This window comes from Trichomonas vaginalis, chromosome IV, assembly GCF_026262505.1.
Source record: "Trichomonas vaginalis G3 chromosome IV, whole genome shotgun sequence".
NCBI lineage: Eukaryota > Parabasalia > Trichomonadida > Trichomonadidae > Trichomonas > Trichomonas vaginalis.
Genome location: NC_067206.1, coordinates 22,851,425 through 22,866,350, shown reverse-complemented (window position 1 = coordinate 22,866,350; position 14,926 = coordinate 22,851,425). Strand labels below are relative to the sequence as shown.

General features: G+C 35.4%; 10 protein-coding genes and 4 pseudogenes across 14 annotated transcripts, besides 1 other annotated feature; 9 read left to right on the top strand and 5 right to left on the bottom strand.

The window, feature by feature from the left end:
• Positions 1 to 14,926: part of a mobile genetic element that runs on past both edges of the window.
• Positions 447 to 1,137, top strand: TVAGG3_0150410 (annotated as a pseudogene). The gene has a single exon. A coding segment is annotated over exon 1 (691 nt).
• TVAGG3_0150400 (Poxvirus D5 protein-like family) lies at positions 1,810 to 2,394 on the top strand (the record flags this gene model as incomplete). Its single annotated transcript, XM_051224623.1, has 1 exon — positions 1,810 to 2,394. The coding sequence occupies one exon, from the start codon at positions 1,810 to 1,812 to the stop codon at positions 2,392 to 2,394; it is 585 nt and encodes a 194-aa protein (XP_051109609.1).
• TVAGG3_0150390 lies at positions 2,432 to 2,873 on the top strand (annotated as a pseudogene). The gene has a single exon. A coding segment is annotated over exon 1 (442 nt).
• TVAGG3_0150380 (protein of unknown function, DUF4106 family) lies at positions 3,948 to 4,232 on the top strand (the record flags this gene model as incomplete). The annotated part of the gene is made up of 1 exon (XM_051224622.1): positions 3,948 to 4,232. The coding sequence occupies one exon, from the start codon at positions 3,948 to 3,950 to the stop codon at positions 4,230 to 4,232; it is 285 nt and encodes a 94-aa protein (XP_051109608.1).
• TVAGG3_0150370 lies at positions 4,250 to 4,942 on the bottom strand (annotated as a pseudogene). The gene has a single exon. A coding segment is annotated over exon 1 (693 nt).
• Positions 7,333 to 8,274, bottom strand: TVAGG3_0150360 (organellar and viral DNA polymerase type B; the record flags this gene model as incomplete). Its single annotated transcript, XM_001299825.1, has 1 exon — positions 7,333 to 8,274. The coding sequence occupies one exon, from the start codon at positions 8,272 to 8,274 to the stop codon at positions 7,333 to 7,335; it is 942 nt and encodes a 313-aa protein (XP_001299826.1).
• On the top strand, positions 10,061 to 10,261 carry TVAGG3_0150350 (uncharacterized protein; the record flags this gene model as incomplete). The annotated part of the gene is made up of 1 exon (XM_051224621.1): positions 10,061 to 10,261. One exon carries the CDS (start codon positions 10,061 to 10,063, stop codon positions 10,259 to 10,261), a length of 201 nt encoding a protein of 66 aa, XP_051109607.1.
• TVAGG3_0150340 (uncharacterized protein) lies at positions 10,291 to 10,872 on the bottom strand (the record flags this gene model as incomplete). Its single annotated transcript, XM_001299824.1, has 1 exon — positions 10,291 to 10,872. One exon carries the CDS (start codon positions 10,870 to 10,872, stop codon positions 10,291 to 10,293), a length of 582 nt encoding a protein of 193 aa, XP_001299825.1.
• TVAGG3_0150330 (uncharacterized protein) lies at positions 11,228 to 11,573 on the top strand (the record flags this gene model as incomplete). Its single annotated transcript, XM_051224620.1, has 1 exon — positions 11,228 to 11,573. A coding segment is annotated over one exon (346 nt), but the record flags the coding sequence as incomplete, so codon positions are not given.
• On the top strand, positions 11,636 to 12,098 carry TVAGG3_0150320 (uncharacterized protein; the record flags this gene model as incomplete). The annotated part of the gene is made up of 1 exon (XM_051224619.1): positions 11,636 to 12,098. A coding segment is annotated over one exon (463 nt), but the record flags the coding sequence as incomplete, so codon positions are not given.
• On the top strand, positions 12,253 to 12,957 carry TVAGG3_0150310 (HNH endonuclease family; the record flags this gene model as incomplete). Its single annotated transcript, XM_051224618.1, has 1 exon — positions 12,253 to 12,957. The coding sequence occupies one exon, from the start codon at positions 12,253 to 12,255 to the stop codon at positions 12,955 to 12,957; it is 705 nt and encodes a 234-aa protein (XP_051109604.1).
• On the bottom strand, positions 13,006 to 13,269 carry TVAGG3_0150300 (uncharacterized protein; the record flags this gene model as incomplete). The annotated part of the gene is made up of 1 exon (XM_051224617.1): positions 13,006 to 13,269. The coding sequence occupies one exon, from the start codon at positions 13,267 to 13,269 to the stop codon at positions 13,006 to 13,008; it is 264 nt and encodes an 87-aa protein (XP_051109603.1).
• Positions 13,275 to 13,545, top strand: TVAGG3_0150290 (annotated as a pseudogene). The gene has a single exon. A coding segment is annotated over exon 1 (271 nt).
• On the bottom strand, positions 13,568 to 14,419 carry TVAGG3_0150280 (DNA/RNA polymerases family; the record flags this gene model as incomplete). The annotated part of the gene is made up of 1 exon (XM_051224616.1): positions 13,568 to 14,419. One exon carries the CDS (start codon positions 14,417 to 14,419, stop codon positions 13,568 to 13,570), a length of 852 nt encoding a protein of 283 aa, XP_051109602.1.

Genomic DNA, 14,926 nt, shown 5'->3' with positions numbered 1-14,926 from the left:
AACGTTGAACTTAAAGTATAGTTTCCCAGACGTTATAAAAATATTTGACGACCACAACATTTCATTAAAATTTATTTGCTAAGTAAAAATGTCAAAACTTCTTGAAAGATGTTTGAAGAAAAATAATATAGACTTTATTTCATGTAAAGGACTTTACACACTTTTGAACGATATGAAAGACCCTGTTTTGTTTGTTCGTGTAGACAAAGGAAAGTTCTATGTCTTTACAAAATATTTGAACTTCTTAGACAGAGAACTTCAAGAAACGCCATGTGAAAGTTTAGATGAAGTTCTTCTCCACTTTCAGAAAAACTTTTAAATATATATAAATGGCAGAAGATATAATGGTTTATACTATTACGACTAAAAACCCTGAGTCATATAATTCTATAACAACAAACTTACAAAGTCCTCAAGGACGATATTGTAAACTAACCTTAAACACAATGACGACTAAAGCCTGTTTTGCTCTTTTGACACCAGAAGACTTTATTGTTGTGAATGGTAAAAAATACTCCTTTGAAGATACTTACTCAGATATACCACCAACAGGTTTTGTTGACTTATTTAATACTTTAAGTACGGGTGTAACATGTGCTGCAACTAGAGCAGGTTTCATTATGTTTGGATGTCCGACTGAGTTTACTATAAACGATATGAGCTATAATACAAAACTTATTTCTGGTTTTTACTACCAACAGTTTCCTATAACAGGAAAAGGTGTCATACAAGGAATGTCTATTCCATTGACATTAAGCACACCAATCTTATATATTGTTTCAAACTTAGGTTCAAAGTTATTCGAATGTCGACAGAAACTATTATGACCAAAAGATACTTATGCGTATAAACAATACTTTCTCTGCTGGTTTGCCTATTGTTCATTCGAATGCAGAATTTTCAACCTTAGTGAACTCAAACACTTTGGCAAGTATAACGTTGACATTAGTTGACGCAAACTTTGTTCTGTAAAACTTTTATGTCCTATGTATTTGTCAATGACGGCAGAAAGTTTCGAATTGGAAGATGCAACTGGTGAAAGTATTGTATTACAAGAACAACTTCAACAACAAATAGCTCAAGAACAACAAATGCAACAAATGCAACAAATGCAACAACAAAGTCAAGAATAAAAAAAAATATTTTTTATTTTTATAAAAATGTACAGAATAGATGTTTCAGATTTTTATGACTTCCAAGCATTCAGAAATATGTGTCCATTTCGAGACTATAACAAAGCAGTCGAGAATTTGAAACGTTTAGTCATTTATGTCGACTCTGCCCAGAATGTTATGTCATGAAAGAATGGGATGTAGTCTTTAACAAACCTAAAGCGACAATAGTTTCAGAACAAGAATGTAGACAGAAACTTAAGAAAATAAAAGTCGTACAAGTTGGCATGAAGATGTTAGATGCTTGGGATATCTTATTGTCAAAGTTAGAAGATTTTTCAGTTCGAGGTATAAAGTTCTATACACCTTCTCCAAACTTCTATTCTATCTTCACTGGATATAAATATGAACAAGTAGAATGGAAAGAAAATGTTATAGAAGCTTGGTTAGACCATGTCAAAGAAATTATATGCAATGGAAACGAAAGAGTCTATGAGTATATCTTATGTTGGTTTGCAAACATCTTACAACATCCAAGTGCTAAAAATGAAACTGCTCTCATTATAATTGGAAACAAGGAACTGGTAAGAACACATTCTTTACAGATATTTTGTGCAAACTGTTAGAGGGCTATTCGAACCCGAATATGACAAACTTAGAAAACATCTGCGGTAAATTTAACTCCTCAATAGAGAATATGAAACTTATAGTTTGCAAAGAACTTCAAAGTATAGATACAACAAAAGTTTTGAACTCAGATGCTTTGAAGAGTCTTATAACAGACAAAGTTGGAGTTGTTGAAAGAAAATATAAAGACCAAAGAGTTTGTGAAAATGTTGCAAACTTCATTATGGTTTCAAACAATGCTGTTCCGATGAAGTTAGAAAGTTCTGACAGAAGATATGTAGTTGTCAGAACGTCAGATTCTCATATGCAAGATACAGAATATTTTGACGACTTAGCAGAAACTTTGACATCTGACTTTTACAACCACTTGTTCTCATATTTTATGACATTAGATATTTCTAAGTTCAATCCAAGACAAATTCCACATACCGAAGAGAGACAAACATTGTTAGAAGCAAACAAGAGTGTATATGAACTGTTCATAGATGAAACTGACTTTGAGTGTTTAGATGAAAGGTCATTGTACGATTCGTATAAACAATATTGTCAAGAATATGGTTATATGACAGCGTCTAAACGAACATTCTTGGCAAATGTCAAAAGTCTTTTAGACGTACAGAATGGTGTATATACAAAGAAAAATTTTTCTGAGTAAATTTTAAAAAAAATATTTTTTTTATCCGATAGAAAAGATGGCAAAATATATTTCAGTAAACAAGTACATGTCAGGACTTAAAGAAGAACTAGACCCATTCACATATTTGAATGTTTACTTCTACCATTTTGAAAAGTCTTCATTCAGCAAAGTTTGGAACATCGAACCAGTTAAGTTTGCTATTGTGACTAAAAATGGTGCGAAATTTGAAGACTTAGACATAGAAGGTTTGTTAGCAGTCAAAGAAAGTTTTGACAGAAGGTTTTCAAACCTTAAAGAAGGCAAAGCATACAAACTTGTTATACCTTATGAACCAAAGAAAGCAGACGACTATGAATATTATGAGTCTAAGATAGTTGAAGTTCAAGGTAAATTGGGTAAAAAGATTTTAGAGTCTAAGCCAGTGTTTACTCCTAAAGAGGAAGAGAACATTGACATTGACCCAGAAATGTTCTAAAAATAAAATTTTATTTTTACATGTCAAATTTCTTTTTCTCTGGAACTGGTTCAGGTTCTTTCTTCTCTTCTTCTACTTTCTTTTCTTTCTTTTCTTTCTTCTTCTTTTCTGGTGGAGTTATGTCAAATTTCTCCGAACCATATTTATGTAAAAGTTCTTTGTCCTTTAATAGCTCATCTATTCTGTTTTCTATTTCATCTTCAAGAACAGCGCATGTGTCTTCTTTGCATTCTAAGAACTTTTGTTGGACTTCATCTTTCCAATCGGCGTCATCTCTGTCAACAAGTCTGTCATTGACAAATTTTAAGACTGCTCTGCTTAATGTTTTATGGTTCTTGTCATATTCCCAGAAACAGAACTTTAGAACAAATTCACCTTTCTTGTTTACACTATGTAAGATTTTATGGTCGACAGATGTTTTGCTGTCGAAAAGTTTGTCTCGAATATAGATAGCGAAATCGCTAGACATTTTCTAAAAGATAAAAATTTTAATTTTTCTAAAAATATGTTAGAAAAAAAGTTTGCTGACATTGACAAGAAATTTGAGAATGTTTTAAACAAGAACAAGAGGAAGTTAGAAAATGCTCAGATAAAACCTATACATGACAAGTTCTTATTTGCTCAGAATGGTATAACAGGTCTAATTGCACCACCTGGGTCGGGTAAGACTTTCACTTATCTTAAAATGGCTGCACAACAACAAGAACTAGATGAGAAGAACCCATTCTATGAGTTAGTTGTCATTTGTAGTACTTCTGGTCAATTTGACCAAACCGTCAATTCGTTCAAAGATATTATAAAGAAGTCTAAGTTAGTATGTATAAAAGACTCTGAGTTGTTGGATTGGATAAAGAAGTACCAAAGAAGGGTTTTGAAGTATAATGCTATAAATGAGTATATAAATTCTAAGTTCAAAGACCCAAATGAGGAAATGCAGAGAATATTAGAGAAGAAACACTTCAGAAACAAACAGAAAGAGATAGAATACATTTCGAAGAAATTGCAATCTTACGATTGGAAGACATACCCTCATAGATGTCTTCTTATCTTAGATGATTTCGCCTCTCATCCTTTGTTAAAGAACAGAGAACAAGATATGTGTCGAATTCTTAAGAAGCTCAGACACTTTAACATCTCAGTTGTCATTTGTGTACAGACAGCAAAGAGTTTAAGTAAGGATGTAAAGAGAATACTGACTGACATTGTACTTTTCCCCGGATTGTCCGAAGACGATTTCATGGAACTTATGAAAGAGTCCATGGCAGGTAAGTTTGACAGACATGAACTATGGGAGAAGTACAAAGTCATACAAGACCCTCATACTTCTTTCAGAATTCATATCTACGCAAACAAAGTTCAAATTGTAAAAAGTCAAGCTTGAAAAATAAAGAGTGCAATTTACTCTACTTGTTTGAAGTTGTCAAAATACTCTGTTATTTTTTCCTTTAACAATGGCAAATCTTCTTTGAAGGTAAGTATTGTACAACCTTTAATATCATAGTGTGTTTGAGGTAACGTATCTTGAACTATTTGTTTCACATCTTCATTTGGGGTCATTGAAATCGGTAAGTTTTCGCGATAGAACCAATTTCTGTCAGATTTGTAAATCTTAGCAAGGTCGTAAAAGCTTTTGTTGTTTCTTCTGACTAAATGCAACATAACCATGTCACTGTCTTCTTCATTTTCCATCTCTTCAGTATAAATCATATACTTATAGTTCTTTTCCTTTCCTTTTGGTACCGAACGTGGTATTCTTTTCTGAATGCTTTTGTCTTTTGCTTCAAGCTTGTTCTCTAGCTCTTCACGTTCTTGTCTATGAATTTCATCTAACATCATGAAAATATAACAAACGTAACGAGGTGAAGCCCACATTGCAACAGCATTTACAAGAAGTCTATGTAATACCAGCCTCTCAAACCATTTAGCAAATTTTTACGATTTTCGTACGGAATCTCGACTCGCGGTTTTCCTCGGGTCGCAAACATATGAGGAAATTCTTCTAAAAGTTCTTTTTGTCTGTTGGTTTTCAAACCAATGATGTGCTTGCTTTGTAGAACGAAGAGCATTCAAAATACTTTGCATTTGGTACATATCGTCTTTGACCGAACGAATGAGACGTAACTGTTTGTTATACTGTATGTACTCGTATTCTTCATTTATGGCTTCATGAACGATAGCAGTTGTTGTGTTCTCTGATGTTGACATATCTGTCCTTACATACAAAATAAAAAAATAAATAAAAATAAAACTAACTTTATTTTTTCTATCTTAAGGAAATTCACTGTTTTCATGAGTTTTAGGCGACCCCGAAGGAAGTCGGTCTCGCTGTTCTTCACTGTTTTCGTACGGAATCTCTACCCTCGTGAATTTTCATGACTTCTTCGTAAATGTTTTGTCAAGACTTCTTCGTAAATGTTTTGTCAAACATGAACGTATATGTTTTGTCAAACATGAACGTATATGTTTTGTCAAACATGAACGTATATGTTTTGTCAAGACTTCTTCATCGTAATGAGCGTAAATGTTTTGTCAAGACTTCTTCGTAAATGTTTTGTCAAAACTTCTTCGTACATGCTTTGTCAAGACTTCTTCATCGTAATGAGCGTAAATCAGACAAAAATAATGTTTAGGTGAAGAGGTGCGATCTCACCTGTTTTTTCACCTGTTTTCTCACATGGTCTAAAACATACAAAACTCATGAAATTTGGTCATTTTTCAGCAAAAATAATGTTTAGGTGAAGTGGTGCGATCTCACCTGTTTTTCACCTGTTTTCTCACAAGCGTTTTACATGGTAAACGTTATTTTTACATGTATTTTTCAGCAACTTCGTCAAATAATTTTATAGCTTTATCTATCTCATCTACTTCAAACGTTTCTTTACCTTTCGTGGGAGCACCATACATTTTCTCAAACTTTTCAAGTAGTTCTGTTTCTGCAGCTCTCATATCGTTAACGAACACAACCTTGACTATATTGACTGTACTGTCATATCTTAGAGTTATATTATATGTTCTTCCTATCTTATATCTCTTTGTATTGAAGTCCTTCGGTTTCTTGAACGATGTAAAGTAAGCCTTCCACTGCAAACGTTCCGTATCGAATGAACCATATGTTTATGAAGTTATATCCAACAACTGGGTCTAACCATAACAAAACTATTGGTATAAGACTTTTGTCGATGAGATATGCTGTAGTTCCATAGAATCTTACCGATATCATAAGCTCAGGATTTCTTGTCAAAATTTTCTGAGTTGAAGCAATTCCAACCCAATGGTATGTTTTCTTTCCAGATGGAGATAAAATGTCTGACAAAGAATATTTGTTGTATTTCTTTGAGTATCTTACGTTTAAATCACCTATTCTAACCACTTTGGTGTCATTGTCTATCTTTTTAACTGTTTCAAACTCAGTGTTTGTCATATATGTTCTTACATACAAAATAAAAAAATAAATAAAAATAAAACTAACTTTATTTTTTCTATCTTGTATAAAAGATATGATTTCAGGGATTTTTTTTACGAAGTGCAAAAGTTCTCTTCGTAAAAAAATAACAGTTATATAATGAAATTTGGTCATTTTTTCACGATTTTCATGAGTTTTAGGCGAGTAAGATTTTCTATCTTGTATAAAAGATATGATTTCAGGGATTTTTTTACGAAGTGCAAAAGTTCTCTTCGTAAAAAAATAACAGTTATATAATGAAATTTGGTCATTTTTTTACGATTTTCATAGAGTTTTGGCGACTGGGGTTTCTTACCTACTCGCTGTTCTTCATGATTTTCGTACGGAATCTCTACCCTCGGTTTTCCTCGGGTAGCAAACATATGAGGAAATTCATGAAATTTGGTCATTTTTTTCAGCAAAAATAATGTTTATGTTAGCATGTTAGATCTAACCTCTTTTCTAACCTCTTTTCTAACATGGTCTAAAACACACAAAACTCATGAAATTTCATACGGAATTCAGCAAAAATAATGTTTAGGTGAAGAGGTGAGATCTCACCCGTTTTTTCACCCGTTTTCTCACAAGCGTTTTACATGGTATATGTTGCGATGGTTCATGACTTTAAACAGTTTTGTAGCTTCTATTTCTTCGCTGAGGATATCGAATGTTTTAACTATGCCGAAAGTCTCTTTATACTTCTTCTTGACGTCAGATAGAAGGAAATCTTCTGCTGTTGGATAGTTTTTGTCAAGACTTCATTGTAAATGACCAAAAATATATTTTATGTTAGAATGTTAGATCTAACATGTTTTCTAACACGTTTTCTAACATGGTCTAAAACACACAAAACTCATGAAATTTGGTCATTTTTCCTCAAAAATAATGTTTATGTTAGAATGTTAGATCTAACACGTTTTCTAACATGGTCTAAAACACACAAAACTCATGAAATTTCATACGGAATTCAGCAAAAATAAAGTTTATGTTAGCATGTTAGATCTAACACGTTTTCTAACACGTTTTCTAACATAACTATTTACAAGCGTTTTACATGGTATATGTTGCGATGGTTCATGACTTTAAACAGTTTTGTAGCTTCTATTTCTTCGCTGAGGATATCGAATGTTTTAACTATGCCGAAAGTCTCTTTATACTTCTTCTTGACGTCAGATAGAAGGAAACCTTCTGCTGTTGGATAGTTTTTGTTCAGAAATGCTAACATGTCCATTTTATCTTCTGCTGGCTTTTCTGCTTCTTTCTTTAAGTCTGCATAGTCGTTTCTCATTCTTTCTATCTCTTTGACGGAGTAGTTATATTTCCTCATTGCTGCTTTACATTTAGAACATTGCGGGTTCATTTTTGCGTTATATTCTGAAACCTTACCTGCTAGAACAACTAAAGCGTCAATGGTTTTCTTTAACTCAAAAGTTGCTGGTTTTATTTGTTTGTTCCATACTTTGCCTCTTCTATCTTTATCTCTTATCTGCCATACACATTCAGCAACTAACGAAACAAAGTTGTCGTAGGTCTTAAACTCCCCGGATTTATATATGTCAGAAACATTCTTATATACCATGTCGCAATCTTTGTCCATAACCTTATGGTTGCAATGAAATCCTAGAAACTCATAGTTTACCTTTCGTATGAACTTCTTTATTTCTACTGAGTCAGTTGCTTTGACTTCAATTTCGTCGAATTCAGGAATAGTTAGTTTTTGTTGTTGGATTTCAGGCAATTTGGGTAAATGGTCAATAATGTCCTCCATTTCATAAAGATACTGTTCATTTGTTTCATCTTTCGCACTACAGTCTAAATTACTTGTTAACAGTTCTTGCTTTATCTTCTGGATTTTTGTTTCAAAAGTATATGAAGAAGGAATGAAGCTTTTCATCTCTACTAACATAGATGTTGGATTCATGACTAACGAGTTTGGTGCTGTTGTTGTTTGAAGTGTTGTAGAACCTATTGTTGAAATCATATCTTTTATACAAAATAAAAAAAATAAAAAAAATAAAACTAACTTTATTTTTTATTTCGGGAAAATTCATGAAAATTCAAGAGTTTTAGACCATGTTAGAAAACGTGTTAGAAAACGTGTTAGATCTAACATTCTAACATAAACTTTATTTTTGGGTCCTTTACACTCATTACGAAGAAGTCTTGACAAAACATTTACGCTCATTACGATGAAATCATGAAAATTCAAGAGTTTTAGACCATGTTAGAAAACGTGTTAGATCTAACATGCTAACATAAACTTTATTTTTTGGTCCTTTACACTCATTACGAAGAAGTCATGACAAAACATTTACGAAGAAGTCATGAAAATTCAAGAGGTTAGAAAACGTGTTAGAAAACGTGTTAGATCTAACATTCTAACATAAACTTTATTTTTGGGTCCTTTACACTCATTACGAAGAAGTCTTGACAAAACATTTACGAAGAAGTCATGACACTTTTTCATTAGATAACTGTTATTTTTTGACGAAGTGAACATTGACACTTCGTCAAAAAAATCCCTGAAATCATATCTTACATACAAAATAAAAAAATAAAATGACACTTTTTCATTAGATAACTGTTATTTTTTGACGAAGTGAACATTGACACTTCGTCAAAAAAATCCCTGAAATCATATCTTACATACAAAAAAATACAAAATAAAACTAACTTTATTTTTTCTATCTTAAGGAAATTCATGAAAATTCATGAGGTTAGAAAACGTGTTAGAAAACGTGTTAGATCTAACATTCTAACATAAACTTTATTTTTGGGTCCTTTACACTCATTACGAAGAAGTCATGACAAAACATTTACGAAGAAGTCATGACAAAACATTTACGAAGAAGTCTTGACAAAACATTTACGTTCATGTTTGACAAAACATTTACGAAGAAGTCTTGACAAAACATTTACGTTCATGTTTGACAAAACATTTACGAAGAAGTCTTGACAAAACATTTACGTTCATGTTTGACAAAACATTTACGAAGAAGTCTTGACAAAACATTTACGTTCATGTTTGACAAAACATTTACGAAGAAGTCATGACAAAACATTTACGAAGAAGTCATGAAAATTCAAGAGGGTAGAAAACAGGTGAAAAAACAGGTGAGATCGCACCACTTCACCTAAACATTATTTTTGCTGAATTCAGCAACAAAATGAACGAGGTCAGGATGTATGTAAATACATTTGAATTCATTCATAACACCCTTTGTAAGCTCATAAAATGCTTGTTTTGAGGTCGAGCCACTTTTGGCTCCACCGTATTCTTTCAACCAAAACTCAAGAATTTCCTGCATGAATTTTGTATAAAAAGCAACCGTCTGAATTCAGACTGTTGCTATATTCTTCACAAAACATTTACGCTCATTACGATGAAGAAGTCTTGACAAAACATGTACGATGAAGTCATGACAAAACATATACGAAGAAGTCTTGACAAAACATATACACTCATTACGATGAAGTTTTGACAAAACATTTACCCGACATTCTCGTCAAATACAAAAAAATGAAAAAGTGTCATTTTTTTCATGTCAGAAGACTCGAAGGTGCAACACTTCCAAAATACCGACGAACTCAGAAGAGCAGCATGGCAGTATCTTCTTGACAACTTCTTTGAGTTCTCCAGGTACACCTTGGAAAATGCTGAAGAACTCCGACACAGAGAATTTGGAGAAATTGCACTCCAATACTACCTTGACAAACAAAGGGTAAAATAAGACTAAAAACTTAACGTTTAAAAAGTGACATTTTTAATGAGCTCCGAGTCACCGAGAAAACTTGGTCAGATGTTAGCAGCTTACTTCCCCGAGGAGGATGGAAGCGTTACATACATCAGGTTCAAAAACAACGAACCTGGAATTGCGTACAAAATTCGCAATTACATGACCATGGAAGAGTACGAAAGGTTCCTACAAGAGAAACCAGCTCTAAACAACTCAGAAAAGAAAGAATAAAAAGTTTAACTCGTAATTGTTTATTTTTTTTACTTGTATGGGCAAGCTGCAAGAATGAAGTCGACTATCTCAGTCTTTGTCTTGACCAGTTGGACGGCTCTTGCGAGTACGTCTGTTTTGCGGTCTCCAGCTGGTGTCTGACCTTCGTAATTGCGCATGTTCTTGAGAGCTCCAACTGTAAATGGTTGTAGGATGAAGAGTCTCTCAGACTGCTTGAGGTAGTCTTCACGGTCACGAACCGAATCTGTGGTACGAGTCGAATCGGTCGATTTGAGGGAAGAGAGTGAGAGCCTGTCTTCTTCCATTGGGGTAGTAGCATACTCTTTGCGTAAGCGGTTCAGACCTTCCTCGAACTCTTGGTCTCTCTTGGATTGAGATTGGAATTGTGGGGCAGGGTTTTGCATAAACATCCAAGGGTTGGGGAAGTAAGGCATAGGTTGAGGAGGGTAGTTCGGGAAGCCTTGTGGTGGGTAGTAACCTTGAGGTGGAAATTGGTAGTAATTTGGTGGAGGTACTTGCTGGAACTGAGGTTGTTGTGGTTGCTGCTGGAGTTCTGCAGCTTTCGGTTCTGCTGGTTCGGGAATGGACTGGGTTGGTGGGACGTGGGACATTGTCTTGAAACAGTACAAATATTGTTCTGAAGCAGTGCAAGTCTTGTTCTGAAAAAGTACAAATATTGTTCTGAAGTAGTGCAAGTATTGTTCTGAAAAAGTACAAGTATTGTTCTGAAGTAGTGCAAGTATTGTTCTGAAAAAGTACAAGTATTGTTCTGAAAAAGTACAAGTATTGTTCTGAAAAAGTACAAGTATTGTTCTGAAACAGAAAATTTTTCTCACAAATTGAGAGCTTTTACGGGAAATTTGTTCTGAAAAAGTACAAGTATTGTTCTGAAAAAGTACAAGTATTGTTCTGAAGAAGTGCAAGTCTTGTTCTGAAAAAGTACAAGTATTGTTCTGAAGCAGTGCAATGGACAACATCGAGCCATTAGATGAGGCAATTTACCTTATAGAGATAAATGAAGTTGTTAAGCAGTACTTGGGCAAGGACAAAGCCAACAAGTCCCTCGGCTTCTGGTTGTCTGGAAGAGGTGCGCTGAAAATCGAAATTGAAACCGGAATTCCAATTCAAATACCAGAAAAAACTCCTGTAGACGACATAAAGGAGATGAAGAAAGAAGCTCTTCTCAAGTTCTTTGCAAAGCGCCCATGGATACAACTTCCAAACAGAGAGAGTCCAATTCCACGAATTATACAAATTCTCAGAGCACTGTTCCACTTCTCAGGACGGCCGTTCTTCATAACCTCAGAAGGCGACATCCAAACAATTCAGTAAACCTTAACGTTTAGAGTAAAAACATTTTTTTTCATTTTTTGAATGAAGCAAGTTAAATTCGTCCCACACCAATCTCAATGGACCGATGAAGAGTTTCAAGCCATAGTTGAAGACGTTGAGAACGACATAGACGGCGAACTTGAAGGAGCTCAAATCACAATTGCAACCAAAATTGCAGGAGTCAAGGAACAGATAGCTCCACTTAAAGCTACCAAAGCTACTCTTGACCTCATGGATAGTTACCGTTTAGATGTCAAGAGTGGAATAAGACAATTAAAATTAAAACTTCTAAACTACGAAGCTATACTCCAAAAGTTAGCAGAAATGAGAAGACTTTACCAGAGCTACTTACATGTAAGGGACTTACCTTCAAGCAGTCCGACCAAAGATGAATTTGTTGACATTGTCCCAATTTTGTCCGAAAGTCAGCTCAGATGTTTCGAACTGCTCCCAACATATCCGGAATATGAACGTTTGCCTGAACTCTTTCGGTTCCTCAAAAAACGTTTTTTGGTTCTCATGTTCGAAACTTTTATCGGAAGAGACAACAAACGTTCAGAAGAAGAGCAAGATATTATTTTAAACTTGTTGTATGACTTAACTGTCATAACAAGCTTTTTGAAGTAAAACCGTCATTCTCAAACCACTTCATTTTTTCGATGTCCGAACAAGCACCGAAGCCAAACTCAATGGCAGATGTCCTTTCAAGGTTGCCAGACAAGCGCCCAGTTCAAATTCAAATTGCCCAATTGAACGCTCATCTGACAAACTCCATTAAGACTCTCCAAAATAGTCTTATGTTAGAGATAACCAATCTCAAAGCCAATGTCCTCACGAACCAAGCTTCCAATGAGAAATGCCTGTACGAGTTCGCGGAAACCTTGCGCCAATACAACATAGAGAACCAAAACCTTGCCCGACTCATCTACCGTTTCTTCGAAGAGATTGACACCATCTGGAAGGTACTCGGAAAGGACAGAACCTCCAACACCGTAATTCGTGAACACAGAATTGCCGAAGGTATTATCAAAGAAGAGGAAGAAGAGGAAGAAGAGGAAGAAGAGGAAGAAGAAGAAGAGAAACACGAAGAAAAGGAAGTTTGGGCAACCCTTGTTGCCGATGACGCTTACGAAATTTCCCAACCCTACCCATACCAAATCCGCAACAAGGAGACAGGCAAGGTTCTTACCCCAGTCCTCAACAACTTGGGACACTTGAACCTTAACCTTCGGAATCGCGGTTCAATCTCCATGGGCAAGCTTGTCGCAATTCAATGGGTTCCAAATCCAGACAAGAAGACGAGGGTCAGACACATTGACGGTGACAAGCTCAACAACCGTAAGGAGAACCTCGAGTGGTTCTAAGAGTAAAAAAATTTTATTTTAGGGGAAACCCCAAGTAAATTTAGGTGTTTATTTGGATAAGTATGTTAAATTAAGGGTAATTTGCAAAATTAGTTCCCGACCTTTGAATTGGGCTCTTTCGTTATCCCAGTTGCGTAGGAGGTCGTCCCAGAGGAGTTGGTAGAATTGCCAATCCAAGGACGATTTGTCCTCCCAGGCATTGAGGATGTACTGCTCGTAGAGTTTCATGACCTCTGCCTTGCACCAGACACCCTCTCCCTTGGAACGTAAGGCTTCTTCGAAGTGCTCGAATGCGATTGGCTGCGTGACCATCCGAAATGACACTTTTTGTCCGTTTGGTCAATGTTTGTGTCTCGTGCCATAGTCGACGAAAATACAGACAAACAGGTTATATATGAGTTTGAGACCAAGAATGGTGTAACTCGACCTGTCCGATTCAAAGACTCCGAGGGCGACCATGAAATTAAACGGAAATTAGCTAGGAAGGAATATAAAATGGACTGGTTGCCACCACCTCCACCTCCACCACCTTTACCTGTTCCTCAAGTAAATAAGCCTTTCCCGTTCCCAAGAATTCCCACATTTTAATTCAAATTCGAATAAAAATTTTTTATTTCATGCAATGTTTTATTTCTGTGCCGTCTTCAAGTATGCCCCAGTACTTACGCTTGGAGAGGACATGAACTTCGGTGAAAATTTTGTCCAATTTGAATTGACCCATCTTTTCACCGACCATGCCCATTTCAATGAGTTTGTTGTACCCTTCTTCGTTCGTCATGAGTGCGTCAATGTTCTCATAGTAAACCTTCACTTTGGATTTGACTTCGGAGAAGAATTTGTTGTAGTTGTCAAGGACTGCCTTTGCGAACTGAGGGTAAGACCAATGTTCGACAATAGGTTTTAATGTGGTTACTAAGCCACTTTGACCTTGAGTGAATTCGTACTTCAAAACAAAAGGAGAAAACCTTTCAACAAAGTTGTCGACCTTCTCATAATGTTTACTCTTCATCTCTTGAGGTTTCTTAATGGAATATCCCCATGTCGAATTCATAAGCAATTTGAGTGTCATTGCAAGTTTGGGGTTTGAAGCTTTCCTAATATCATACAGTTGTTGTATGACTTTTCCAACTGTATAGTTCCTTCCCGGGAACTCACCATCTTCGTTTGGAATTCCAGTCGGAATATATTGGACAAACCTCATGTATGCAGCGTTAAGGTCGACATAGTATATCTTTTCATCTGAGTCGAACTTGTCGCAACCAATTGGTCCAGTTTGTGGAAATTCAAGTGAGTCTCTTATCTTCTGAGAAACTTCTCCTGTTATCTCATAAACATCGTCGAAGCAACCTGTTTCATATAAAACCTTCTGACCTAACTCAGATGCTCTCCAATACAATTTGACGTCAATTGGATGTCTCAATGGAAGTTTGTTTATAGCATCTTGAAGTTCTTGCAACCTCATTGGAAGTTCTTCTGGTTCAGGTTGGTATCCGAACAATCCAACTCCTTGTGGAATTGTGTACTTCTTTTGTACTAGAACTTTGTCTGGAACAACTTTTGGTCTTGCTAACAGTGAAAAGTTTGTTTCGTCTTTTGGTACAAAAGTTTCTGTCAGCTTGTCATCTGGAATTGGTTCCAACAAACCTTTCTCGAAAAGAATGTTTACAGCTCTGACAATGTTGCACTTGCCTTTTCCGAACAATGGGTTTGTAAGACTTTCGTTCAACATGAAGTGGTTGTGGACAATTGCAATCTTCAACCATGGTAAATTGAACTCAACAACATAGTCGTCATGTGAAGAACCTTTAGCTGTAGGTATGTTGACTCGGATATTGACATTTGCCAACGGTGCAATTTTTGCCAATTGACCTCTGAGAATGTACCTTGTCTTCACACATGACTCAAGATACTTCATCTTCTCTTCTGAAACAAGACCAGAGTTCCTGAGACATGTAAGAATGCAAGGTTC